Source organism: Mobula hypostoma, chromosome 7 (assembly GCF_963921235.1).
Source record: "Mobula hypostoma chromosome 7, sMobHyp1.1, whole genome shotgun sequence".
NCBI lineage: Eukaryota > Metazoa > Chordata > Chondrichthyes > Myliobatiformes > Myliobatidae > Mobula > Mobula hypostoma.
This window is the reverse complement of record NC_086103.1, coordinates 118,267,094-118,286,337: the sequence shown is the minus strand read 5'-3', so window position 1 is coordinate 118,286,337 and position 19,244 is coordinate 118,267,094. Positions and strand designations below refer to the sequence as shown.

General features: G+C 40.6%; 1 protein-coding gene across 4 annotated transcripts in view; it reads left to right on the top strand.

Annotated features, from left to right (window-relative positions):
- Window positions 1-19,244, top strand: part of LOC134349486 (protocadherin Fat 3-like) — a 763,599-nt gene that overhangs the window by 593,385 nt on the left and 150,970 nt on the right. For all 4 annotated transcript variants that reach the window (XM_063053870.1, XM_063053874.1, XM_063053871.1 and 1 more), the window contains one exon: window positions 11,087-11,362. In XM_063053870.1, the coding sequence (XP_062909940.1) occupies window positions 11,087-11,362 (276 nt within the window). The remainder of the gene's footprint in view (window positions 1-11,086; window positions 11,363-19,244) is intronic.

Below are 19,244 nucleotides of genomic sequence, written 5' to 3'. Positions count from 1 at the left end.
CCATAGATGTGGCCTGACCTGCTGAATTTTGCCAGCGTTTTGTGTGTGTTGCTGAAGAATGTTCACCAAAATCTCTCTGTCCCTCATCTCTTCACTTGGATTTCAATTCACCTAAATCCTTGAATTTATTTCTGAGGCATAACCCATTGCCCTTATATATGTGTTATCTCCAGTATGCATATTACCATTCAATAATATCACAAACATGAGGAAATCTGCAGATGCTGGAAATTCAAGCAACACATGTAAAAAATGCTGGTGAACACAGCAGGCCAGGCAGCATCTATAGGAGTTATAGTGAGAGGGACATAACTCCCTGCCCATCCACTGGGCTCCCCTCCCCCTTTCTTTCTCCCTAGGCCTCCCGACCCATGATCGTCTCCCTTCTCTACCCTCGTATCCCTTTTGCCAATCAACTTTCCAGCTCTTAGCTCCATCCCTCCCGCTCCTGTCTTCTCCTATCATTTCAGATCTCCCCCTCCCCCTCCCACTTTCAAAACCCGTACTATCTCTTCTTTCAGTTGGTCCTGACGAAGGGTCTCGGCCCGAAACACACACTGTACCTCTTCCTATAGATGCTGCCTGGACTGCTGCGTTCACTGGCATTTTTTATGTGTGTTCATTCAATAATATTCTTTCTTTAATTTTCAGTGCTGGCTTCTTCACGGTATAAGATTTCACTTAAGGTGTAAGCCACGGTCTTAGGACTCAGGTTTATCTTTTTAATAGTATTTAGTTTTATTCTCATCACATCTGTTTGGATGAAAACCTGAGATTAATATTAAAAGGAATTGAAGTTGACTGAGATAATCATGTCCAAAGGTCAGAGATGAGCTTTGGAAGTCAGGAATTTAAGTTTAATGTAATACAGGACAGAGTGGTGTTTGAATCATTGAACACCATTTGAATATTCATAGGCGCATCAATTAAATGTTACTGGAACTTTTTCTTGTATGGGGAGAGTAGTCCAAACTGTTTGAAGTATGCCTGCCATTGGGACCCTTAGGTTTCAGTACTGCCACTGTGAGGACCTCCATGAATAAAACTTTTTTAGCCCGTCTCATAAAGAAGTGTCAAATGCCTTCATGGTACTAATGTATCTTTAGACCTCTTATGAGCTAATAATGGGCTACGTTTTCCTGAGAAGTGTTTAGTTTTGTCAGCTAGTTTGGATCAACAGTGTCATTGCGTAACACGGACGTTCCAAATTCCAAGTTTCCCAAAAAGTGCTCACCAGCGATTTTCCAGCTGACCTCAGCACTAAACTCTTCATGAAATCCAGAACGTATGTAGATTTAATGTTTCTCATCACTTTTCTACAAGTTTTTCTATTTTTCTTAATGATCTTTTCAGTTGTTTTATAACAGCAAGTGTGTGTGTAAACCGATTCAACTTGTACCTTACGTCTCTTGTTTCTCTTACCTTCGCTCACTGTTTTGTTTCTCTAGCCAAGGTCATTCATCCAAACTGTCCTTCTACTATCCTTTATTATGAAGGCATATCACTTCATTTACCATCTGTTTATCCAACATTGAGCATCCAGACACATTTTGTTTCCTAGCATTGCAATAACACTTCTGTAATAGCACTAAGATTTCTATTTTTGACGTCAGTTCATGCAATTTATTGTGAATTCAGGCAGAGCATCTTTAACTTCATTTCCTTTTCATTTTTCAGTTTATAGATGCACTATTACCATGAAATACATTGAAATTCACAGACAAAGAGCTGTTTTGTTTCAACACTCCACATATGAAATTAGATTATTTTTCTCGAGTGGGATGCAATTACAATCATTTTCAAGTTGATTGAATCCCACATGTAATACACACACACACACACACACACACACACACACACACACACACACACAATGATCCACCTTTTATTCAGGTGTCTCTGTTTCCAAACTCCACCCACCCCTCCCCCATACCTGGCTCAATCTGTCCACTATCTTTCAACCCTCTCTCTTTTGGTGCACCAATCACCTCTGGCCTCTGTCTCATCGCTCCTTGAATCGCAAAACTGGCTATCTCTCCACACTACCCCACCGTTCCTGCCTCTGAGTCCAATCCTGATCCAAGACATTGACAATTCCTCCTTCTTTCCTTCTTCCCTTCTTCTCCAGCTCTCTCCTCCCCCCCCCCCCCCCACCACCACAGATGCAGACTGACTAACTTTCTAAACCAGGTTGTTCGTTGCTTCAGATTTTCAGATTTCAGCATCTGCAGTTTCTTGTGTTTGCACACATTGAAGTCATCTCCAGCAACACTCTTGCTTTTACTGGGAGAGGTGTCCAAGCTGTTTGAGAAATGCCTGTCATTTGGTCCTCTTGGAGCACTAAGATTTCAAAAGTGCCACTTGTCAAGGCTGCGCATGAACCATAGTCTTTTGCCCACCTCATAATGAAATATTAAATCCTCCTGTGGTACTAATGAATTTACTAATGAACCACAAGGCCTGTGGTCCAATCTGTCACATTGTTTTTATCTCTTTCCAAATTACTACCATATTATGTAGTCAATGAGTACAGATAAGGTGTACGCATGCAAGCTCTCTCCCGTCTGGTTAGGTGAGACTAGAAGTAGGGGTCATAGGTTTAAGGTGAAAGGTTAAATACTTGAGGGGAAACTGAGGGAGAACGTTTTCACACAGTGGTGGGAGCTGCAGTGGAAGTGGTAAATCTGAGTTCAGTTGGAACATTTAAGAGAAGATTGGATAGGTATATTTATGGGAGGGACTTGGACAGATATGGTCCAGGTGCAGGTAAATGGACAAGGTAGAAGATCAAGTGAGTATGGACTAGATGGGATGAAGGGCCTGGTTCTGTGCTGTAGTACTCTATTACTTTATGACCTCAGAATCAGGACCTTTATCCTTATAAAGGTTCCTAGCCTTTAACTTCCTGTCTAATCATTTCCCCTCAGAAAAGATGTATCGTCTGATCAATTATTTTTCAGGTCTACAATCCTTCCTTAATTTGATTTGTCCCAAAACTTTTCCTCCCGTGCTACTTTTTGACTTGTACAAACGTACATTTATGTGGGCCATTCAACTCCATATCTATTTTCGTGTGTCAGGAAAATGAATCCAAGTTTATTATTATCTCCACATCCTCATTATCTCTTGTCTCAATCTTATTCCTCTTCTGTCTATTGTTAGATCCAAGATGGACTACAACAGCTGGATCCTTTTCATTCCATTTCAAGCTGTTCTCTGGCCCCAGTGATGTTTGGTTTATCTTGTCACTGGACAGGCAACATGCCCTAGTGTCTCAGACTCACGTCTGGTGAATACAATGCACAATGCACACCGAGTAACTACTGTAATTATCTAGAACATTACATTTTGCTCCCAATTTCTGAACACTCTCCTGTACTATGGTAGTCAAGTCAAGTCAATTGTTATTTAACTATGTGCTTATGTGGCATTTGTGAGTCTCGCGAGACCATGGATCTGCGCCTGGAAAGTCTTGCTTCATTCTGTGTCAGAGTAGCGTCTGTTGTGGGTGTAGAGGCCCACACGGGAGTGACAGTCTCAGCTGCAGCAACTGCACTTGAAGGCACTGTCCTCCAGTGTTGCCTTGGTGCTGTTTTTCTGACGAGTGCACTTTTCTTCAGCAGTAAGCCTCAGCTTCTCTTCTCCTCTTTTTAGGCCTCTGCGTAGTTCCAGCCTCCAGTGAGAGCGATCGCTTGCGATGCCCTCCCACCTCTCGACATTCATTTTCAGTGACTTCATGTATATTTAACTATATACATGTATATATAACGTTTATAACCATGTAATATATATAGAAACCAGACAACGCTTCTCCAAACCAGGGTGTAAAACATAACACACAATAACTTATGAAAGTAAGGAGAAAATCTACAGATGGATCACACATAAATAACATCATAAAGTGCATTAATAGTAATATTAGAATGATTAGATTGGTCTTCCTATCTATCCACAGTCTTAATTCACATGCAAATTGCTAGCAGTTGCCTCCTATCACCTGGACAATGTCAAAGACTGAGGCTCTTGAATTATGGCAGTCGAAGTACCCATACCCACCTAACTAGTGGTCACACCCTGTGACCCTAACAGCTGCTCAAAACCAGACCACAGCCTAACCCAAGCAACTTGATTATTCCTTCCATTAAACATATTAATGAAGTAAACAAATTAGGAATTGCTGCAGCATCTGGCCACGTTGGAATAGGAATGGGATTTGGAATTGGAATGTTTGGCCACCGGGAAGGCATGCTTGTGGCGGCTGGTGCGGAGGTGCACAATGAAGCAGTTTGTGGTGGGTCTCACCAGTGTAGTGGAAGCTGCATCAGGAGCACCGGACACCATAAGCAACCCCAGCAGATTCACAGGTGAAGTGTCGCCTAGCTCAGAAGGACTGGCTGGGGACCTGAATGAATGTGAGGGAGGAGGTGTATGGGCAGATATAGCACTGGCCACTTGCAGGGTTAAGTGTCCAGCACAAGCAGGACTTCTCAGTGGCCAAACATTTTAATTCCCATTCCCGTACCAACATGTCAATCCATGGCCTCCTCTTGTGCCAAGATGAGGCCACCCTCAGGGTGGAGGAGCAACACCTTAACATTCCGTCTGGGTAGCCTCTAACCTGGTGACATGAATATTGATTTCTTCTTCTGCTACTCTAATTTCTACCCCCCTCCCCCGCTTCCACTATTTCCCACTCTGACCTTTTACCTCTTCTCACCTGCCTATTACTTCTTCCTGGGTCTGTTCCTCCTCCTCTTTTTCCTTTGGTCCGCTCAACTCTCCTATCAAATTCCTTTCTCTCCAGCTCCTGACCTTTCCCACCTACCTGGCTGCACCTATGTCCTTCCAGCTAGATTTCTTACCCTTCCCACATTTTATTATTCTGGCATTCTCCCCCTTCCTTTTCAGACCTGAAGAAGGGGTCTCGGCCTGAAACGTTGACTTTTTATTCATTTCAATGGGCACTGCCTGATATGCTGGGTTCCTCCAGCATTTTATGTGTGTTGCTTTAGAATTACAGCATTTGCAGACATTCTCGTGTTTAAAACAATAAATATATTTTTGGGAAAAAAATGACTGACTTTCACTGGGGACATGGTAAAGGCTTATTACCAGAACTACCATTTCTATCTCCGCATTAAGTTCCAACACTGAGCAGTTCCTGACTTCACTACCAAGCAAAAGTTGCACTCCATTCAGATTCACTTTGTGCAATCACTTCTATGTAGTGAGGAGGAACTGAATCATAATATGAGATGCCTCAGTTTAGGAAAATTTTTGTAACGTTCGGGCTAACTTGCTAAATGGGGAATGTAAACAACTGGTAAAACATTTTGATCTTTTGTTTTCCAGTACAGTACACCCTGTGGAAAAGCAAAGTTATCATTTTTTCTTTCTGAATGATCTGTTTTCATTAGCAGTCACAAATAGCTGGAAGCCTTCGAGGCCACGTAAAATATTATTTCCTTCTTTGCTCATTTTCAAAAAAATGTGTTTTTGAGTTATTTATCAGTACTATAAATTGTCAGTGCGAGATATTAATAAGTACAATATATCCTGTGACATAATGAAATCTGGAACATGTGAAATTAACAATGTCATTGAGCCTGTCCATAATCTTCATCTATTTCTATTGCTTTATGATGGAAGCTCCCTTTGTGAAGTGGTTCTGTCAAGCAAAATTCTAATGTATTTATTAAATGCATTTATGTTTTATGTTCAGATAGATTTTGAATGGCATTAACAATGCCGCTATTTATTGTATTGATGCTTTATACTATTTGCATTAGGCATTACTTTATAAGAGTTACCCTAGGTACGTAGAGTACTAAAAATAAACACTTTTCTTGCAAAAACAACTTAACAGTTCATTCTCCACCTCAGGACATATCCTTGCAGTTTTGTAAAGCAGAAGGCTTAGAAATTGGATTTCACTCTGTTTTGATACATTAAATGGGTACTAGGCTTTTCTACATAGCATGGAGTATCATTAGAAAAAAATGACAAAATTGGGATATTGAATAGAAGAAATTACTTGTATTTCACTCCCATTTCGAAGCATTACCAGCTGATTTTTGCATGCAACAGGTGGTGCATTCACCAGTTGCACTGTGAGAAGCATTGTTAAACTGAATACTGCACCCACACAGGCTTTAGGTCTTTATGAGGCATGGGGAGTAGAAGGTTGTAATAGGAGTAGGTGTCTCATTCAATCTGCACCGTTCAAGCAACCTTCCGCTATAACAGCCTTACACTCTCCATGCCTTCTATAGTTCCATTAGTGCTGTCTGTCATGTATTGATACTGGTTTAATATTGTCACAGGTACAAATATACAATGAAAAGCTTCTCTTGCATACTATTTATTGTTACAAAGTGTATTGAGTTAGAGTAAGAAAAACAAAGAGTAAAATGTAAAAGCAATCAAAAAATTGCAGTGCAGGTGAACGATAAAGTGCAAGATCCTAATGAGGTAGACTATGAGGCTGAGAGTTCATCTTATTGTACAACACATCTGCTTAGGACACTGATAACAGTGGAACAGCAGCTGCCCGGTGGTACATGCTCTCAGGCTTTTGTATCTTTTGCCTGACAGGAGAGGAGAGAAGAGAGAGCATCCGAGGTGGCTGAGGCCTTTGATTGTGCTAGTTGCTTTACAGAGTCAGCGGGAAGTGTAGGCAGAGTCCATCAAGGGGAGTCTGGTCCCTGTAATATGCAGAGCTGTGTCCAGATGTCCCTGGGGTACCTCGCAGTCCTGTGCAGAGCTGTGTCCAGATGTCCCTGGGGTACCTTGCGGTCGTGTGCAGAGCTGTGTCCAGATGTCCCTGGGGTACCTCGCAGTCCTGTGCAGAGCTGTGTCCAGATGTCCCTGGGGTACCTTGCGGTCGTGTGCAGAGCTGTGTCCAGATGTCCCTGGGGTACCTTGCGGTCGTGTGCAGAGCTGTGTCCAGGTGTCCCGGGGGTACCTTGTGGTCGTGTGCAGAGCTGTGTCCAGATGTCCCTGGGGTACCTTGCGGTCGTGTGCAGAGCTGTGTCCAGATGTCCCTGGGGTACCTTGCGGTCGTGTGCAGAGCTGTGTCCAGGTGTCCCGGGGGTACCTTGCAGTCGTGTGCAGAGCTGTGTCCAGATGTCCCTGGGGTACCTTGCAGTCGTGTGCAGAGCTGTGTCCAGGTGTCCCGGGGGTACCTTGCAGTCGTGTGCAGAGCTGTGTCGAGATGTCCCAGGGGTACCTTGCAGTCATGTGCAGAGCTGTGTCCAGGTGTCCCTGGGGTACCTTGCAGTCGAGTGCAGAGCTGTGTCCAGGTGTCCCGGGGGTACCTTTCAGTCGTGTGCAGAGCTGTGTCGAGATGTCCCTGGGGTACTTTGCGGTCGTGTGCAGAGCTGTGTCCAGGTGTCCCGGGGGTACCTTGCGGTCGTGTGCAGAGCTGTGTCCAGATGTCCCTGGGGTACTTTGCGGTTATGTGCAGAGCTGTGTCCAGATGTCCCTGGGGTACCTTGCGGTCGTGTGCAGAGCTGTTACCAAGCTGATGTGCATCCAGACAGAATGCTTTCTATGGTGCATCGATAAAAATGACCAAGAGTCAATGCTGAATTTGTTTAGCCTCCTGAGGAGGTAGAGGCATTGATGAGCTTTCTTGGCTGTGACATCGAAATGTTTGGACCAGGATAGGCTGTTGCTGATATTCACACCTGGGAGCTTGCAGCTTTCAGTCCTCTCAACCTGAATACCATTTATGTAGACAGGTGCATGTCCACCACCCCCTTTCTGAAGCCAATGGCCAGCTCCTTGTTTTGCTGACAGTGAAGGAAAGGTTGTTGTCATGGTACCATGTCAATAAGCTGTCTGTCTTCTTCCTGTAAAACGACTCCTCATTATTTGAGATGTGGCCTCCTACAATAGTATCATCTGCAAACTTGAAGTTAGAGTAGAATATGACCATTTTGAACAGAAGGAAACAGGTCTGTCACCACCCTGACTTTCATTCTGAATGCTGTCTGCTGGCTTTTATTATTTGCATGATTTTTTTTCTCTGCACATTGGGTGTTTGTTAGATATATTTTAAGCATTATTTTGGGTTCTTCTTTTGTGGCTGCCTGTAAGAAGATGAATCTCAAGGTTGTATACAGGCAGCCACAAAAGAGGAACCCAAAATAATGCACAAAAATATCTTACAAACACCCAATGTGCAGAGAAAAAAATGGTGCCAATAATAGAAGACAGCAGGCAGCATTCAGAGTGAAAGTGAGTCCAAAGACACAAAGCCCAGAGCAGCTGGAGCTGACCCACAACATTAGCCTCAGTTCATCAGGCAGCGGAGCAAAATGTTATGGAGCCCAGAGCAGCCTGAGTACTGCAAAAATGGAGTAAACGTCGTGGAGCACCAAGCAGAGCCAGCCTGACACCCGCCTCCGATCCCAGCACCTGCCTTTTCAATCCATCCAGCCTGGCATTTAAACCGTACAAACATCGAGTCATTCCCTGCACTAGGACCCGGGCCTTGTCGCATCGATACGCTCTGGCCTTGGTCCCCACTACCACGCTCCAGTCTGTAACCGACCTTTCCGATTCAGCCCAGCGCTTAAATCGATCAAACCTCACTCTTGGTGTTGGTGGATTGGCTCCAAAACTCCTCCACTACCACTTCTCGCCACTCCACTTGCTCCAACTCCATCTTTGCCTCGAGCATGCCTCGACCTCGCTCGCACCCGCATGTCTCGACCCTCATCTAGGCTAGCTGATGAGACTTTGAACATGGACCAGTCTACTGACTCAAAGCAGTCACATAGAATCTCATCCGTTTCCTCAAACCAGCACTATGTGGCCCTCTTGTCTGGTTTCTCCTGTTTCAACTTCTGTTGGTAAGCAGAGAGTAGGAATACATCCTGGTGGTCTGATTTACTCAGGTGTCTATGAGGGATGGCTCAGTAGGTGTATTTGATGGTTGCATAGCAATGGTAGAGAGTGTTTGGGTCCCTGGTGGGACAGGAGACAAGCTGATAGTACTACGGTAGCACACTCTTGATGTTGGCCTAGTTGAAGTCAGTAACAATGCTGAAAAGGCCTTTGGGTATCCCTTTTCAAAGCTGTTGACCACAGAGTCATTGAGTGCAGGTTTTGTGTCTGTCTGAGGCTGGATGTAGATTCCCATGAAAATAGCTAAAGTGAACTCCTGTGGCAGTTAGTATGGGCAACACTTCGCCATTAGATATTCCAAGTTGGGTGAGTAGGAGCTGGTTAGAACTGTTATGTTGGGGTTCCATGAGGAGTTGATTAAGAAGCAGACCGGTCTGCCTCAAACATTGTCCATATCCCTATTTCTCAATATTTTTTCTTACATGTACCCATCAACTCTTTTTGACTCTTGATTCTTTTATCCATTAAACTCAGTAAAGAATAGTTTCCAGTTGCCACTTAAGTAATCTGTGCATCCTTTGGGCTGAAGAAGTCAGAGAGAATATGCAAACTATGTATAGTACAAGCGTGCACAAAGTCAGGGTTGAACTGGGGTCCATGGTGCTGTGAGGAAGCAAAAGTAACCGCTGATCTTCTGTGCATCCACTGCTAGTTTCCATCTTTTTCATTGCTGCTTGTCTGCAGATGACAGCACAGTAAAATCGGTGTGGAAGTCCGTGAAGGTAAAACAATGTCCAGCAAACACCCTTTAGTCATGTGTGGTTCTGATCCTTGCTTACTTGAAGATTAACAGTGAAGAATGTAGCTTGAAATCTTTTGATCAAGTTCCTATCACTAACTCAGAAACATGTTATGCGCGATGATGAATTTATGGTGTGTTCATAGTGTGACAGGGAAATAACCCCTGCACTGAAATTAAAGATACAGTATAAGGAAGAATTCTAAAAGGACAGGGTTTCTGCTGGAAGTGGATGAAAATATCCACAGAATGTGTTTTTTTAAAACCTAACATACATGTAGAAAAAAATCAGGCACACAAGTGATGTTTTTCTAATCCAGTTTATGGTCTTTACAAAAATAAAAAAAAATACCATTTCCTTCTGACCTGAACACATTTCCAATTTAGCAATAGAGACTTCATCAAAAGACTGTGAGCTACAATCTTCATTGTTAATCTCCGGGTAAGCAAGATGTACATCTTCCAGACGATCCACTAAAACAACACTATGCCTCCTCTCTAAATTAGACTTAAAATATACTATGGACCTGTTTTGAAGATCATGGAGTTATCCCTGGCGAACTGGCCGATATTTATTCCTTAACATTATCAAAATAAATTATTTGGTCATAATCACATTGCTGTGTGTGGGATCTGACTGCTCACAACTTGGCTGTTCTGTAGTAGATCAAAAATCATATTTTGAAAATAGCATAAAAGCTGCAAAGTACTTTGGAGTATATTTGAAAGGCATTATGTAATTAAAAGTATCTTTTTTTGGAAAATTTTAGGTATCTTATTTCCTTAATTCAGTATAACAGCTTCTACTATTTCTACCATTAATATAAGTCTTTCTTGTAGAGATATAGCATCAATTCTGCAAAATCTCACCTTTTCACATTGTTGTAACATAAGGGAAGCAACCAGTTAACTATAAATTAGATGATGTATTTCAATTTGTGTCTCTAATTATGAATAGAGCTGTGACCTAAAGGAGTTACTGTAAATGTATTAATGAAATTGTGGCATACTAATGCCACCCACTTGCTGGAGGGAGTCCTTCTGTGCCTTTCTGACACAGGTAGATTGATTCCTGGGAGGTAGGAATGCGGAGTTGAGTCTACAATTAGCTCAGCTATGGATCTTTTAATTGAGAGTACAGGCCAGGGTTTGGGGGGAAAGTGGGGGGGGGGTTGGTAAATGGCCCTTTCCTACTCTTAATTTTTGCGGGTGCTTTTCTGTTTGTCGTATCCTATATAAGTTTTCAGTCTTAAGTATCACACATAGTTCCTTAATGCTGCAGGAAAACAATCGTCACAAATAATCATTATCATATTCATAAATCATCATAAAAATAATAAATTGCATAAATTGAATAGTCTGTCATATTTTTGAAAGGACAGTTACTGTAAACATTGAGTTGAATGGCTAATTTTCCTCTGTTTTGACTCGCAGGTGTTTATAAGAATACTTGACAACAATGATAATGGTCCAGTGTTCTCTCAGCCAAGCTATGATGTGACCATTTCGGAGGATGTTGCCGTGGATACTGAAATTCTTCATATTAAAGCCACTGACAAGGATGAGAAAAACAAGTTGACCTACTCAGTTCACAGCAGTATAGATCCTATAAGCATGCGTAAATTTCAGCTTGACCAGAGCTCAGGCAGGCTGAGCATAGCTGAAAAGCTGGATCACGAGGCTCAGGCTCAGCATAGTTTGACTGTAATGGTGAGTGAATACTTGTGGTCCACTTTCAGAATTTATCTATGTGTGGGACATCTCTGCATATCAGATGGAGATAAATTCACAGCACTCGACTTGATTCCAGTAACCTCTCAAATGCTACTGCTTCCAAAGTTTCAAATATTACCTTAAACTCCGAGAGGCTTGGAGAAAGTCTGTCCTGGGGTTAGAAGGCTGTGCAGATGTGAATGGGAGGAGATATAAAGGGCTTGTTTTGCTGTTGGTGTTTTGTTGCTGTTGTAAGTTGTTGGTTTTTTGCTGTATTCTGTTGTTGTTTTTTGCTGTATTCTGTTGTTGTGGCTTCTGTGTCTGCAAACATTGCGGGCATTCAATGTTGGTGTTGGAATGTGTGGCAACACTTGCGGGCTGCCTCCAATACATCCTTCAATTGTGTTGGTTGTTAATGCATACAGTGCATTTCACTGTATGTTTTGATATACATACATGTGATAACTGTGTCTGAAACTTGATGTGAAGTTTTGAAGATCATACGATGTTAACATTATCCATCTCATTTAACCATTATGTGTTGATTGTGATTTATGCTGGAAGTAGCCAAAACTAATAACTGGGTGTGTGATTCAAATGAATGCAACCACATTCTTGTGATAAACTTGTTCAAAGATTCCTGGAGTCATAGGTTTGCTCTCAGTCTGCTGCTCCAGTCAAAGTACTGTTATGTTCTCCAAGTTCAGCAGCAGGCTTTCCCACCCACTGTTCAAACAGCCTTGTATTCTTGCTGGTTGCCATGTAGAAACTGAATTTAATAATAAAAAAAATACATTTGGTAGTGTGGGGTTTCATCTTTTCCACATTTTAGCTTTCCCATTTTTCTAGCATTTTTGATCGCGACAGCCTCCTCTGCTCTCCTGAGTTCTCACAGATGTTGGTATCCAAGTTCAGTTTGAGATAAGTGTATTTTTCAGTCTAAATGTTTTTCATGAGCAATTAACTATAAATTCAGATTCTTGGCTCTGCAGCAGCCTATGGGCCTAGAGCCAGTTTAGGTTCAAAATCATTTTGTTGTTAAATGATCAAATATGTTTTCCATTGTCCTTGTGTCAGTAGTATCGTTTCCCATCACCCAAGAAATTTCTTAAAATGAACAGAATGTCATTCTTCCTAAGTCAAGCTACTTGTAACCAATACGACAAGCATCGACCCACAGCTTTAGATGTAATTGCAGTGAAAATATTTTGGTGACTTTGGAACTGTCTTCTTCCTGCATGATTTTAGCCACAGTTGATATGAGTCTTCCACAGCAGTAATGCCTTGTGTCTTAAAAGCGGTCAATGAATTTCTATGTAATACATGCTTTAAACACTATACAGGCCATCCTGGGTAACTAATGTGTTCGACTCTTACAGCCAGCCATTAAGTCATTATTGTCCGTAAGATGGAAAATACACTAAAAGGCTACTCAATGTGCTAACCATAACTCCACAGTACTAAAATAATCAAAAGCACATCAGATTGATAAAAAGAAATATCAATAAGACTGAAGACAAAGGAAACTAGTTCTGCAGTGCATAAGAATGAATATATGGGATCTCTTTCATATGTGGAGATGTCCATCGTTCATGACTGGACATCTATTGAGCAAGTAATGCAAAAAAAAACTATTATCTTTGGTCAAGTAATTTAAAAGCTATAGAAATGTCAAGACATGAAAATGGCTCCATAAGGTTACTATTAGCAGGGCCAGCTGGTTTTATTGCAGTTTTGCAAAAAATGAAATAATGTCAGAACAACTTAAGAGACGATTCATGAAATAATACTGAGATTAGTATGATTTATTGGTTTAAAATCCACCCAAATTCCCCTAAACATAGAACAGTTTTTTTCTTGAATATCAGAATTATGAAAGCATGCACCTGAGAGCAAAAATTGTCAGTAAGACCATTAGACATAGGAGCAGAATTAGGTTAGTGGGCCCATTGAGTGCTCCGCCTTACGATCATGGCTGATTTATTATCCCTCTCAATCCCATTCTACTGCCTTCTCTTCAGAACCTTTGATGCCCTGACTCATCAAGAACCTATCAGCCTCTGCTTTAAACATACTCAATAACTTGGCCTCCACAACTATCTGTAGCAATGAAATCCACAGATGCACTACCCTGTTGGTAAAGAAATTCCTTCTGATCTCTATCCTAAATGGACATCCCTCTATTCTGAGGCTGTACCCTCTGGTCCTAGAGTCCCCCACTATAGGAAACATCTTCTACACATCCACTCTAGGCCTTTCAATAGTTGGTAGGTTTCAATGAGATTTCCACCCCCCCCCCCCCCCGCATTCCTCTAAACTCCAGAGAGTACAGGCCCAGAGCCATCAGGTGCTCGTCATAAATGAACCCTTTCATTCCTGGAATCATTCTTGTGAACTTCCTTTGGATCCTCTCCAATGCCAGCACATCTTTCCTTAGATAAGGGGCCCAAAACTGCTCACAATACTCCAAACGTGACCAATGCCTTACTAACCATCAGCTTTATATCCTTGCTCTTATATTCTAGTCCTTTTGAAATAAATGCTAACATTACATTTGCCTTCCTTACCACTGCTTCAACTTGCAAGTTAACCATTAAGGAATCCTGCACAAGGACACCCAAGTCCTTATACATAATGGGGACTGTGCTTAAAAATATAAGCAAAAGGGTCATTCTTTAGTTTAGAACAGGGGTTTCCAACCTTTTTTATGCTATGGACCAATGCCATTAAGCAAGGAGTCTGTGAACCCCAGATTAGGAACTCCTGGTTTAGAAGATTATGATCAGAAATAAGGCAAGAATTTATTTCAGACAAAATATCATTAAAATTGTTTAGCCTGTTTGCTTAACTGACCTATTATTCCACCTGTTTGCTTTATTCATAGCTTTCGGCCTTTACTCTTTGGAATTTAGAAGAATGAGGGGGATCTCTTTGAAATCTATTGGATGTTGAAAGGCCTAGGTAGAATGGATGCTTCCTCTAGTGGGTGAGTCCCGTGCCAGAGGGCACAGCCTCAGAATAGAGGAGTGTCCACTTAGAATGGAGATAAGGAAGAATTTCTTTAGCTCGAGGGCAGCTGAGGAGGCCAGGTCATTAGGTGTATTTAAGGCGGAGGTTTATAGGTTCTTGATTAATCAGGGCATGAAAGATTATGGAGAGAAGTCAGGGGAATAGGGTTAAGAGGGAAATGGATCACCTATGATGAAATGGCAGAGCAGACTCAATGGGCCGAGTGGCCTAACTGTGCTCCTACATCTTACGGTCTTATTGGCTTATTTGCTGAGACCTGCAAAGTTGACTGATTTTCTGCCCATTAAATTTCAATCTTTTGTGTCTTAGTCATTATAGATATTGCTGTTGGAACAACATTGCTCTTAACTGAGTCATTGACAATATTCTTTCATTCCTTTCATCTGCACTACAAAAATCTACGTATATAAGCTATCTTATGTATTTATATTTATATATTTTTTGCTATTGTTTTCTTTATCTTAGGGTGTTTTTTTTTGTGCTGCATTGGATCTGGAGTAACAATTATTTAGTTCTCCTTTGCACTTGTGTACTGGAAATTACATTAAACAATCCTGAATCTCTCAGCTCATCTTCTCAATACTTCTACCAGTCTCTTCCAATCTTCAAAAACTCCTGCTGATACAAGATCACGTGGCTTTGTTAGTTCAGTTACTGCAGGTGAATTGAATATCAAACCCATATACTTATTTACAAATACTTTGCTAGCTGTAAACTCCATCACATTAAATGCCTTTAAATGTCCATGCTTCCTCCCCCATACAAGATTCCTCTCCGGATCCCTCAACCACCTCTCAATTTTCCATTTGCTTGATTGTCCCTTTTGTCATGCATGCACCTGTTGTAAAGAAAATGACTTAGTACTTCCTTGGAATGTCTTGCAATTTTACAGTGACCCAGAGAGTTTCAAAATTAATCTTCTTCAAGTATGATGCACTAATCATAATGCAAAGGCATGATCTGAGGCAGTGTAGCAAGGCAGACTGGGCAGACAATTGGTTCTTCTTGCTTTTTGAATTACAGCTTCCCTGGGTTTCATTTTCTTGGAAGCATTCATTCACAGTAGAACAAAAAGTACAATAGAATTAATGAAAAGCTACACACAAAGACTGACAAACTATGCCAAAGAAGACAGTGTGGAAAAAATACAAACGAAACAAATAATAATAAATAAATAATACTGAGAACATGAGCTGTAGAGTCCTTGTAAGTGAGTCCTTAAGTCGTGTTCAGTGGTAAGATGAGTGAAGTTATCCACACTGGTTCAGCAGCCTGATGGTTGTAAGGTAATAACATTTAGATTGAAGGGTTCCTGAACCTGGTGGTGTGGGAACTAAAGCTCCTATACCTCCTTCTCTTCAAATTTTTCTGTACCCTTCTTTATGGTAATTTTGTCATTGTTTCATTGTGTTCTTACAGCCCAGTTGCTTCATTAATGGCAGCTTGAGGGTGTCTGACAATCTAATAAATATGGCTAATGGGATATCGTAAATAAGCTATTACTTGGATAAATTAGCTTGATCCTTTTCCACCATTTTTATCCCCTTGCTATTTTAGTTTAAATATTTGCTGCTGATTTCACAGTTCATTTCCTGAAGTGAAATTTCTGTGAACCCTATGAAGCTTCCAAAGTACATTATTTCTGAATGCATGATTCAATCTTTGATATCCTCCCGACAATAGTCCCATGATTCTTAAATTCTCTGTTTAAGCAACTTGATTGTTTTTTCCCTGTTCTCTGTTATCAATTCTTTCATGATTGGTTCTCATGAAAACTAAAATCATTTTATTGACCCTATCTTTGCTATGTATTTGTAATACGTTATGGTAGTGAAGGAAATGGACAGTATATCAGTCTTTAATTTCAAAAAGCACCTCATCAGCAACGGTCTTTTTATTCTTTTCCTCATGATTTAATACCTAAAAGTTCTTCCATTAGTTTTCGGAGCATTGTTATCCAACCTCAATGCGTTTTCTTGCAAGTACTATGTTGATATATATGCTTTACTATCGTTGAATGCATTCATTGCATAGTAATGTTTACTCTGAATTTAAAATTAACCATACTAACCTATGCATTGTACTAAGACTGAGAATAAGATTGCAGTTTATGGGTACATTAGCACAAAAGGAAGTAAATATTTTAAATGTGCTAGTCATGCCTGTTAGTGGCAAAATGCAAACTTTGAAAGATAAAGATCATTTGCACTATTGATATTTCTCTATCTTGGATCCTGCAGCAGATGCAGCTTGATATCTTGATTACACTTCTAGGTCTGAAACTCCACTGCACAAAACAGTATTTTTTTTCTCATTTCCATGTGTGACCTATAAAGGCTATTAGGTTAAAAGTTTAATTTTTTTAGCCTGCTCTAATGATAATGTTCTAGCAATCTATATAATTTTAAGTGTGCAAGTTGATCACCTTTAAAGTGTAAACTAATGTGTTCATGTTAGTTGCTGTCCTTAAGTTCTTTGAGAAGGGAGAGAGTGAGATCGACAGATGGACAGAGGTGGGAGTGTGGTCGATGTGGTTGAATCATGCAGATTGGGGTCAAACCATCTGCATGATTAAATGCTTTTGAGCTAACAAGAGAAAGAGGGGCCAGAGTCATAGGGTTGCACAGTTCGGTTTTGTTACCCAGCCACATTCTATTTACCACCTAATCCACACACCAACCACACCCCCCCCATACACAAACATAGCTGCATACAAAGGCTGTACCTCAGCAACTCAGTCTCAGACACAAACATCTATTGTTACTGAAATCAGTGCTCTATAGAAATTAGTAGTATTTATGACTGAATCAACTCATTGCACTCAATGAGTTTGACATTAAAACCAAGCTTCAAAGATATGAGAGAAAGAGAGATATGCCAAGTGAAACATACGGATTTGTATTGAAGGCCTGATGTCCCTGAGATACGTAGTTGAGATGGAACTTCCTGTTGACTGCAAACTGGGAGCTGGTTTCAACTGCTGGCAATTCTTGAGGTGCTGACTTGGGTCATCTCCAGGTTTGAGGCAATTCCCGAGGTACCAGATCTGCAACTCACTCTGGATCTGGAAATGAATTAGAGCTAACCACATTAGATCAGCTAAAACTGACTTCAAACACGTTACCATCACCCAAAATTAAGTCTTGTCCAGATTCACCTCTTGGTCCTTGATGTTTTCCCTGAGCTCTTTACTCCTTTGTATAAAACCATAGATAAGAAGTTTGGCTGTAAGTATAATGAAGCTATATTAAGGAGGGCCATGCTGTGGTGAAGAAAATCCGAGGTGGAGGACTGGAGGTGCAGAGTTGTAGATCTAGAGGAGATTGCATAGATAGAGAGAGGCAAATCATCATTTTTAGTTCCTTTGTTTAAATAATGAGAATTTTAAATTGTATAATTAAAACTTATAAAGGCAAGTTGCTTTAAATTGGACTGAAAAGATTGGTATTCTGTCATTCAACAATGCAACTAATGCCATGATAAACTCTCAAGTAATGTTATTATTCAAGATTAATTTCTTGAATTGTTTTACATTTCTATATTATAACCAGCATCTTATTATCAACAAAGCAAATTAAAAGGCTTTACTTAAATGCACTGTGGCTCAAAATTTGCTTCATTTCATTGAAGTTCTTTGAGAGATTTATTAGTTTAAACCCGCAATTAAATACTGCTTTTGTCCTAAAATTCATGATTAAAATCAGTTGCTTTGTTTCTTGTTATTTCTCTGTAGCATTTATGAACATATATGTGTGTGTACATATGTGTGATATTCTCTCAGGATTACTATTACTGATCTCACTTCCGAGTTGATCTGACATCCAGCTCTATCCAGCAGTTTTTATTTATGCCCTGTACTTAGATTGTATATCCTAGGACTCCTTCAGTGCAATTCATCCTATGCACAGTGAATACTGATTTCTGCATGTACTCCACCTGCATTTCTCCTTGCTTCTGAAAGGCAGCCTTTTACATGCTCAAGTTAAGACCATCAAGGTGATTTGCTCACTGGATAGTATGTGTATAGGCAAAATTATCTAGGTGTTGAATTTTAAACCATTTTCACATTTCTTAACACCTTAAACACTTACTTTAAATTTACTTTATTCTTTTAGTTGTTGGAATCCACATGGTCCTAAGCTTAAGGTATATACAAACTGAGGTCCATTTCAAATTTCTATAAGCTACTTGTCAGCTGGACACAGTTAGATAGGAAATGAAGCACAGCATGGAGTGACAAAGGCTACCCGCTACCAGAGTGGTATTAATGCAACTGGACAACCAGCTGAGGACCAATAATTGGTGAGGAAAAGGCCATAAACTGAACTTTGCTTTCAGACTCCTTCTGTCACATGCACATCTCAGCTACCTGCTGAAGCATGGCAAATCTCCTACTGCTTCACACCTCATCTATTGGGCATGTGGTACCTGTAAATTGGCAAGCCCTCATTTCAACTATATAAAGGATCATAGATAAAATATGACATCACTTACTGTTCTCGGTTCAGTTCTTTAGAGTATGTACATTATTATGTAAAAGATGTAATATGACAAAAACTGTTGCCAATATATGTTGAAAATTGCAAGCATAGTTTTAGAGCTCTGCCAGCATCCAACATCAGTCCTTCACAGCAGTATTTTCTCTGCAGAATCTTGTGAAAACATTCTTGGATTGCACATGATAACTGATTTATGAACATTTAAATGCTGTAATTTCTTTATCAAGTGGAAAACATTGATAGATGTGAAATCTATTATGAATTTAGGTTAATTTTATATCAAAACATTTTAACAATGTATCTTTAGTACCATACTATGTATAAGTGCAAAAAAAAATTTAGCATTGGCT